Source organism: Sinocyclocheilus anshuiensis, unplaced genomic scaffold, assembly GCF_001515605.1.
Source record: "Sinocyclocheilus anshuiensis isolate Anshui unplaced genomic scaffold, SAMN03320099.WGS_v1.1 scaffold1543, whole genome shotgun sequence".
Taxonomy (NCBI): Eukaryota; Metazoa; Chordata; class Actinopteri; order Cypriniformes; family Cyprinidae; genus Sinocyclocheilus; species Sinocyclocheilus anshuiensis.
In genome coordinates this window covers 187,261-197,295 of record NW_015551074.1, presented here as the reverse complement: position 1 = coordinate 197,295, position 10,035 = coordinate 187,261, and the positions used below count along the sequence as shown (strand labels likewise).

General features: G+C 35.7%; 1 protein-coding gene across 5 annotated transcripts in view; it reads right to left on the bottom strand.

Moving 5' to 3' along the window:
- Nucleotides 1-4,042: 4,042 nt before the first annotated feature.
- LOC107662189 (GAS2-like protein 3) overlaps nucleotides 4,043-10,035 on the bottom strand; it is a 21,335-nt gene continuing 15,342 nt past the window's right edge. For all 5 annotated transcript variants that reach the window (XM_016452111.1, XM_016452114.1, XM_016452112.1 and 2 more), the window contains 4 exons: nucleotides 9,868-9,931; nucleotides 9,243-9,378; nucleotides 7,823-7,930; nucleotides 4,043-6,338 (listed from right to left, as the gene is read on the bottom strand). In XM_016452111.1, coding sequence (XP_016307597.1) covers nucleotides 5,307-6,338; nucleotides 7,823-7,930; nucleotides 9,243-9,378; nucleotides 9,868-9,931 — 1,340 coding nt within the window. In that variant the 3' untranslated portion in view covers nucleotides 4,043-5,306. The remainder of the gene's footprint in view (nucleotides 6,339-7,822; nucleotides 7,931-9,242; nucleotides 9,379-9,867; nucleotides 9,932-10,035) is intronic.

Genomic DNA, 10,035 nt, shown 5'->3' with positions numbered 1-10,035 from the left:
GTTTTTTATTTATTCAACCTTATTTTGTTCCTGGCTAAATATTTGATACATAAATGTAAATTTTGTAAGTGAAAGCCTTTCTTTAGAATTTTTAAATTGAAATCTCTATATGTGTATGATTTCTGAATCTTCTAATAAGAAAGCTGTAAAAACTGTGAATTTGTTCAAAAGGTACATTATTGTCTTGCTCCCTGGCATATGATATAGGCCTACTGTCATTCTGTTATACATGTTATAAAAATAAAAAAATACTAATAAGCAAAAATGACTAAAGATAAACATAACATTTGTGTTATTGAGAGAAAAAAGTAACGCAAAAGTAACGTAATGCATAACTTTTTTTTATTTAGTCATTTATCAGACACTTTTATCCAAAGCGACTTACAAATGAGGACAACAGAAGCAATCAATTGTAGTATTAAAACAACTAAAAACAGATCCAAAACTAAAAGCTAAAACTTTATAAATACTACTTATACACATTTTAAAAATAAAGAAATTAAATAAAAATGACAAATGCATACAACAAAATTACAAAACTTAACATTTAAATGAAAAACAAAACAGCTAAAAACAATTCAAAATATTAAAGAACAAAAGGTATAAGAGTATAATAATGATTCTAACATAACACTAAGCCATTTTCATTTACTAAATTTCATTTCCATTTAGTTTGTTGAAGTAGTAAAATAACTCAAATTTAATAAAATTAAAACTTAATAAAAGACCTATACAGACATAATTTAACTCAAATTAAAATAAATAACAAATACATATAATACAAATCAAACGACAGTAGTTCATCAGTAATCCTAAAAAATAACACTGCCAAACTTACATGCTAAAAAACAACAACAACTTACTTACACATAGTAAGAAATGGTTATAAAAACTGAAACAGAAGTGAAACAAGTATTATTATTTTGTATCTTTTTGTACATGTATAATAAGCTTTGGCAATATTGTATCATTTACAGTCATGCCAATAAAGCAATTTTGAATTGAATTGAATAGTAGGATTACTACTTTACATTACTTTCCACAAAAAGTAACAAAGTAATCAGTTACTTTTTGAGGAAGTAACGCAATATTGTAATGCATGCATTACTGATAAAAGTAACTTTCCCCAACACTGCTAATGACACATCATTTGGTTATTTTCACGTCTGGGTAAAATGTGGGATTAAACGGGTTAATAATAGCTTAAGTCAAACCATGGTGTCTGCAGTTAAAGGAGCACAATCTGCGCTTTGTCGCAGCGGATGGACAATAATTTACTCCCGGTCCCTTGCAACAACCGCCGGGCGGATATAAACGACACGGGGTGACTACATTCAACCATTACACGCACCCCTCTCGCTAGTTATTCTGCCACAAAATGGCGGAGCTCGACGCGAAAGACCCCATTTTGTCAAGCAGACGATAAGAACAGTTCGAGGAAGCGGAATTTTTGTAGTTTGTAACGCTATTTCGAGCGAGTTTGGGATGCGTTTTGCCTCGAGCGCTGCTATGTTGAGACGTCGTCCGCGCGCTCCGAGTTTGACGCAGCTCGAGCGCTGCGCGAGCGAATGCTCACGCATAAATATATCAAGCTACATTAGATTTGTATCATATTTCAAATAACACGCAATAAACTTGACGAGGAATAATTTTATCTAGTCTGGAAGATATCTGACTGTTTCTGGTTAGATTTGTAAACCTAGTTTGTTACTTGTTGTATAATAATACTAAGCTTCCGTGTTTTAATATCTAAAGTTGTGTATGTTTTCATGAAATATATATGTGCTAAGAATTGCAGCTTGTTATGTGTGTGTATAGCTGTACAAACCATGCATTATTATACCGGGTGATGGAAAACCTGGAAATATCAAGAGGATTTAAAAAATGTTAAGGCCTAGAAATGTGATGGAAATTATTAAATATGATCAGAGTATGCTTTTTTGTAAATGCAATCTCTTTAAAATTATATATCCACAGACATAAATCAGGAAGGAAACAGAAATGCACAGACATAAAGACTGAGGACGAGTTTAGTTTGCATGCAGCTTTACTTCAGCAACTAAAAACCTGCATCATCAGAGTAGTTATTAGGCCAGATTGTCCAGCTAATCTGTTTAACATGAGTCTATCATCTGATGGATACACGAGTAAAACCAGATATATCCAGTCTTTGCTAAACTCTGACAACCCCAGATATTAAGTAGCATATGAAGGTTTTGAAGGTGAAAAGACGAGCTGCAAGTAGCCAGATATGATCGATAAAAGTGGGTAGAGTTCGCCATCATGTGGTTAAACATGGAAAATGTTCTGTATTAAATTGCTGCATCTTAACCAAGAACATACTCGCATTAATTTGCCAAGAAACACATGCTAGAATTTGCCTAAGAAACACATTGATAGATTTTAAAATATATTTTTTATATGTATCTACATTCTAATTGAAAATAACCTATAAAAACAAGAATTATTTGCATAAAAAATTAGTCAGAATGCATTTTAGTATCACTTGGATACTATTGTAGTTTTTATTAATATATTATTAGTAATATTTTTAATCAGTTTTTGTATTTTCCATTTTGCTGTTTGAGTCATTTTTAGTAGTTTCTGTTTTAAAACGTCTAGATAATGTTTATTTTTATTTCAGTTTTAGGTATTTTAGTCAATAGTTTTTATCAAGTTAAACTAAATTAAAATGAGAATGTTGCCTTGACAACTGACTGAAAACCTTTCTACACATTTACATTACAAATACAAAGTTTTCTATATATTTTCCAGTTGCCGTTTATTTTATTTCAAGTGACTTTTTTAATGGTATTAGTTTACTATAATAATCCTGGCATAAACTACTAGTTAGATTGCATTGGTTGCTCAAATATAACATGTAAGTATTTAAACCCTCAGCTTGTAGTTTGTCTTTTTAGCCACTAGGGTGCAGCACTAACACACACGAGCTGCTATAATCTCATTATATCGATGATAAGAAGATATTGATGTAGTAAAACTCATTTTCACTGTGGTGTATGCAAATTTCAATGTTGTTATATTTTGCATATTCATTTAAACATTGAGTTATGATTCTTTTCTTGTTACTCTTCATTATATTTACTGTTTTATGATACTTATATATTCAGTATTACTAATTTCATTTTTTTTTTCATATAATATTCCATTTATAATCATATTCCATAGTGGTCTGACATGTAAAGGGTATATTTTTGTTATGGTAAGATGTTGAGCACCTTGTTCGAAATATTTTTATGTGAAGGATGTTCTTTCCAAGAGCTGGTGTTTGCAAGATGATATTTGAAGATTGCTTAACTCTGTTGTTTCTGCTGGAAGGATGTAAAACCACAACCATATCTCTATTTTTATCTGACTTCTATCTACTGCATTTCACAGGTCATGTCAACGTGACCTAGTCCTGAACTTAATTCAGATGAGGTAGGGGAAATATTTGACAATACATAGATAATGACATGATGGATAAATTAGTTTGACGTTTATGATCCAGACCAAAACATCTGGTGATGTAATCTCTAGTATATATTATTCCAGCTTCTTCTTTTCTTCTGCTCATATCACATGCTCCAAAGCCCTTGGTCTTTTGACTTCTGAAGATTATTATACTTTAGATTAGAGTACTCTCTTAGAGATTTTAAGTAGAATATACTTAGTTTTATACTCTTTTTCTTTAATTTCTGTAATTGTTATCATTTACGATTTTGTCTTAAAATAAATTAAAATTTTATCTGAAAGACTTGGATTTCACTGCATCACACTGTAATATTATCCTGATATGTACACAATGCCAGATTAAGCTCAATTTACCTGCTACTCTGAATGAATTAGTCCACGTTCAAGTAGGCTAAAAATGCAGGAAATTATTCACCATATAGATCTTTATTTGACAGAATGCAAAGAGCACAAACGAACAAAACAAAGAAAATGAGCTACAGTCAAAACAAACATTTTCTTAAAGTGCTGGAAGAATATCTCTCACTGACGCACAAAAATATAATCAAAAAACTTTATCTGGAAAAAAAGAGAACAATTACTCTTACACATAAAATTAATATTTATAAAAACCTTTCTGTATAGGCCACACACTGGAAAATATTTAGCATTGTTCTGGACGGTGTAATAAAATAAAAGCTCAGGTGTTTATGGGCAAGACTGAGTCAGTAGTATTTGTGTGGCGTAAAGGAGGTAGCATTTCATTTAATAACAGCTGGCTGTTTGACCAACTTAAAACATACAAATTAAACCGCAGTACCTGCCAAACTAACCATCCTGACTAAATACAGTTCTTGATAATAAACCACACATATATTCCAACAAACACACATTTAAAGCACATAAACCCTAAATACTCTAAAATAGTTTTTAAAATGTGCTCTAAAACGATGCCATTCAAGATTCAAACATGAATTTCAATTTGGTTGCCGTAGAGATGTGTTTCTGCATATTATGGGGTGTCAGATCAGAGCTGAAATGACAGGAGTGGATTTCCATCTACATGTGTTTCTTATGTAATACAGTAACAGTGCTCTTAATGTAAATATGAAGTGGAAACAGAACAGCAGACATTTGCAAGCATTACGTGATCACATGATCTGAACGCCCTGCAGTGCATCTGCTTCTGCATCATACATGAAGACATTAAACACACACACATACTGCTTTATAACATTCTGCTGGTTTTTCTTATGAAGTACATTGACATACAGCGAATAAATGATTTGTGGAATTAATAAGTGATGTTGATCCATTTATAACTGAATAAGGAGTCAAATCAGATCGCGTAACAGATATGAACTGACTTAAAATAACTTATTAAACACAAACGATGACAACGATGATATGAGTTTGCAGATAACCGTGCATGATTTTAAACAATTAAGCTAAACCTATAAATGCTTGCAGTAGCTAAAGAGGAAATTAAAAACGTGTAAATTATTATTATTTTTTTTATGTAAAATGTATCCATTTCCAGGCATATCCTGATGATTTTTAGCATGGCACAAATGAAAGCTTGAGAGGAACATTTTGTCAGATGCCAAGAAAACAGATTATGTCATATTTAATTTAATGTAAATGAAAATGAGGCTGTTAAAGATAGATGTGTAGTGTGTTTATAGGTTGTGGTCTCATTTTCTTAGCTTGGCCACTAGAAACATATTTTTAATGTTTGAAAACGTATTTTTGACATTTAAAACATACAACAAATCAAAAAGACTGCACACGTCACAGCCTCATTTTCACTTAAATAAAATTAAATATGGCATCAGAATAATACCCCAGCATTCTTAGTTCTTTACCCTTCTCTTACTGTTCATCTCAAAGTAGGGTTCGTCACGTTTGCTGGGTTTCGTCCGTGCCGTGTGTTTGTGGGTAGTGCTCGTAGGTGCTGGTTTAGTAGCGGTGCTCTGGACAGGAGGGTTACTGCTGACTAGAGGTTTCCTCTGGGTCGTTTTAACGTTGACAGACGCGACGGTTCGCGTAGCACCAGCTGTGTTCTGCTCTACAGATTTACTCTTGCAGGTCACAGAAGGTTTTGCGAGAGCAATCGTCTGTTTGGGGTCATTCGGAGCCAAGCGAGGGGAAACGGGACGGCCGTTCCTAGAATCTAAGTGCAGGGCGGAGGCAGGGGAAGGAGGGCGTCTCTGGGCGAGCCGCGAGCTGACGGGTGCCGGAGGAGGGCGGCTGTTGCGCTGGGCAGGTTTCTGCGCAGATGTCGGTGGGGCTGAAGGTTTAGGCAGCTTGCAGGTGGGTTCGGGACAGACGGGACTGCGAGGTTGAGATGGAGATCCACGCGGGTGCAGTTTGGTCTTGGAGGTGGCGGAAGGGGCTTTTTGGGAAACCCCAGTCGGGGTTGACTGGGGAAGCGGGCTTCTTTTCGGGACGGGCGATGAAAGAGGGGTGGTTCTCGGTGAAGCTGTGGGTGTGTGAAAAATCTTCTTGGGTGCGGCAGCCTTACGAGGCATTAAGGGCGTGGAAGCGGGTGATTGGGTGACGCTGCGGGGCGTTGAAGCTGGCGATTGGGCAACGCCGCGGGGCGTGTGCGGGTTGGGTTTAAACACGGACGTCATGGAGGATGACGATGAAGAGGATGATTCTGGGAGGAGGTTAACGGCTGCGATGGGGTCCATCGTGGGCGGCTGCGCGGCCTGCACGGTGTGGGCGGGGCCTGGGCCGGACGGGCCTTTCTGATAGGATAGAATCTTCTGCTCTAGAGTGGTGAACTGCAGCAAGCGATTGGGGTCGTATTTCAGCAGAAACCCTTTCAGAGTGTCCCAACCTCCACCGACACGCACCATCACATGCTTCCCATGGAGCATCTAAGAGAGAGGATTTTAATTAGTAAGCAAACACAGAATTTGCCACACAGAATTAAATACTAGTGATGCACTAACATTTATTTTGACTGAAATCAAAATGAAAGTATATTTAATAATCAAATTACTTAATATTCAACGTTCAAATAAAAACTAAGATGTATATAAATGAAAAGTATGTAAAGACAGTTTTTATTAGTTTTTATTTAGCCAAAAACCAAAAATAAAGTTTACTCATTTAATCAAATTTACTTAATAATCAACAAAAAACAAGACATCACATTTTTACTGAAACCCCAAAACCGAAGTTTTGATTTAGCCATAAAACTGAAACCAAAAAGATTTCATAATCAATTAATCAAATTTATTTAATAATCAGACTCAAATAAAATCTGAGCTGTACTAACATATAAATTGCACATTAGGCAGTTTTTATATCAGCTTTTTAATTATATAATTATGTTTAAACTCCAATTTGTTGTTGAAATATAAATACTTGTTTTCATGACAGATTTATACATATTAATACATAATGAAATCAACAGGTTAAGTAAAAATATAATGAATATGTAATAAGTGCATATATTTATCATAATGCTCCTCTCTAGAGTTATTTTTTCTAGCTGACTAACGAGTTTATGGATACTGAATGGCTTTTCAGAAGTAAATGTGACGTTATTGTTTACAAGCTGTTTTGTCGACATCTTTCTGTGGTTGAAACACTAACTGAGTGATTACATGAGACATGAAGCATTTCAGTAAGTTGTTTAGTTCAATACACGTTTTGATGTTCATTCATGTTTACTTCATGCTATAACTAGCAGCAAAAAGGAAGAGATGATTTCAGCCCCCACTTTTGGCCGAATATTTTCGGTGCATCACTATTAAATACACTTGTTTTATTGGCATGTAGTGTGACCGCAATGTTTTATCAGGAAGCACACGTTCAATCTAATCTGGATGTGCGTGTGTGCGAATGTTATGACAGTTCAGCACGTGCTGGTTAAACAAACTAGATTGGATTTAGTAGACTGCTACAGTAGACTGAAGACAAGGAAAGTGTGCTCAGATGAGTGTGTTTGCATAAGGTTTATCTGCTCTACTGCAATGTGATTTAAACAGAATGAAAACAAGATAATGTAACAGTGTTTTAAATGTTTAAAATAGGCATGAAATACAAATTCACTATCTACTTTCTAAATGAAACTTATATATGCATATTTCTTTTGGACCTCATAATGTTTAATGAAAATATCCTAACTGGATCTTTAAACATCTAGGGCTATTAAACCCCGTCTCCACTTTTGAGAGCCACGCCCACATCTCAACATCCAATCAACAAATGATACATAGAACCAAGTCCCGCCCTACATTTTTATCTTTTCTGTTTTTTTACACTCAGACGTTTGTCACAATATGGAAGAAAAGATCTGTTGCTACTTCCACTTTATCGTGATTTCTAAAGCGGTCCCAAAATCTGCTCCTACCCTGATGAACAGGATCCTGTCTCCGAGCCTGTAGCGTCCCTCTGACAGATACTCGATGGAAAACTTCTGTGTGCAGTTACAGGGAGGGTCGTCCTGGTCCGCACAATCCTACAAACGAGAAGAGTTTGTTTGGGTGAAATGAGAGAAAAATTCAATCAACTGCAAGATGGAAATAGAACAGCTAGTTTGCAGATAGTGTATGAACGTTTAGCGCTGTTCTGAACTCAGGACCCGAGGGTGTCCTGCTGGTTTTTTGGCTGAGAGACAGTGAATATGTTAGCGTTTGGGGCAAAATTGTTCCCCATGTGAAACATGTCTCTAAACAACAGCTGCTGTTTACACACTCAACAGACAATAGCAAACCCAACTGGGTCAGAATGAAGACAGATGCTGACCCTCATCATGGAGGAAAATCCAACAAATAAAACATTTTCTCAAAGCCAGTAATTCTCCTGAACATTTACAATATTTCAGATGATTGCCAGGGTTATTTAGAATCATCGAGTCATTTTGATGGGAGTTTTTGTCATTTTATTAGTTCCTTTTTTTCTATATAGTTTTGAAGTTTCAGTTTACTTAGTTTTAGTTATTTTAATACTGCAACTGCAACTAAAATGAGAAGTTTTGCCTTGGCAACTAGGTGAAATAAAATGTTTTTATTTTATTTTATTTCAGGTAAATGTTTATTGAATATGTATTTAATGAATATGTTTTATGGTTTTAGTTTCAGTTCACCACAATAACCCTGGATTAAGCCTACAATTAAAATGTGAAATGGGTAATGCTTTTCTACAGAAAACATATTAGCATTAAGATTATATTATACAGTATGTGGAACATAATACTTTCTGCAGTCTGATTTTAGATGTTAAAATTTGTAGTTTATCACTTCCAGCTCATTTGTTACACTGAAATTGGGAGGTCAAGTTGAGTGCATTGCATTGTGGGAAACAGTATCTGACACACACAGGTTATGGGGACTCTCCATAGGCATAATGGTTTTTATACTGTACAAACTTTTTTTTCTATCCCACTACCCCTAAACCTACCTCTCACAGAAAACTTTCTGCATTTTTAGATTTTGCCCAAAAAAACCCCCACCATTTAGTATGTTTTTTAAGCCTATTAAATTACGGTGAACAGGAAGTGTCCTCATAAACCACCTTCATACTGTAATACCTGTGTCATACCCATGCCATTATACAAGTTTGTGTCCTCATAAACCACCTAAACTGGTGCGCGTGCACACACACACACACACACAGTGCACATTTTGCAGGTTGCCATTTGGATAATGCATGCATACAGAAAACCGCCATTTTTTGCAGCTATACATACTGCATACAAACTATAAAAAGACTAAGGCAATGTTTCAATTCAAACTAAAAGGCTGATCTCAGTGTGTGTGTGTGATACTCACAGCGTGATACAGGGCTCCATGCTGACAGCACACAGTGAATGTTTTCACTGGAGACGAGTGATCAGTCATCATTAGACTTTCCTCCAGTTCGATTTCCTTCTCCAGTTTAACCAAAACCGGAGGCTCTATCCCAAACCTAAACCAACAAAACACCCCATCAACACACTGTCTTAACAGTTCTGTTTCTGTTCTAACCAGCTAATCATGACATAATTATATGTACAATATGCAATTAAATATTTGTGTATAATGACCATTCAATTGCATAAATGACTGCTGACTTCCTCACATAAAATCATGTCAAATTTATATAAAAAGGTTTTAAGGTAATAAGGAAGATAATATACATTCAGATGGTTATTATTACAAAATAGACCCCTTTACATTATACATTATCCTTAACTTACAGTCACTGTTGTGTTCTTCTAGAAACTCTATACATTCAGATTCTCTACAGCACAATAGCTGCTCTAAGCGCTGAAGCCAATTCACTTAAATCCTCTAAAGTCCACGCAAATTTGCCCCCAACCCAACTTTAAAGCCCCTAAAGCAGCCCCTGACCTCTGACCCCAAAGCATAACCTGACATCCGTCACCTGCGGGATCATCAGAGCCAGTTCGCTTACCTGGAGACGACCCGTCCGATCTCCAGCAGGCACAGACACACCTGCCGCGGCTCTTTATGCAGGACTGGGGAAGGGAGGGAGAGCCGTTACCATGGTTACTTAGCCATCATTCATTGTCAAAGTTATTAAAGGTCCCCTGAAATGCTTAGAAACACACAGCGTTACTCT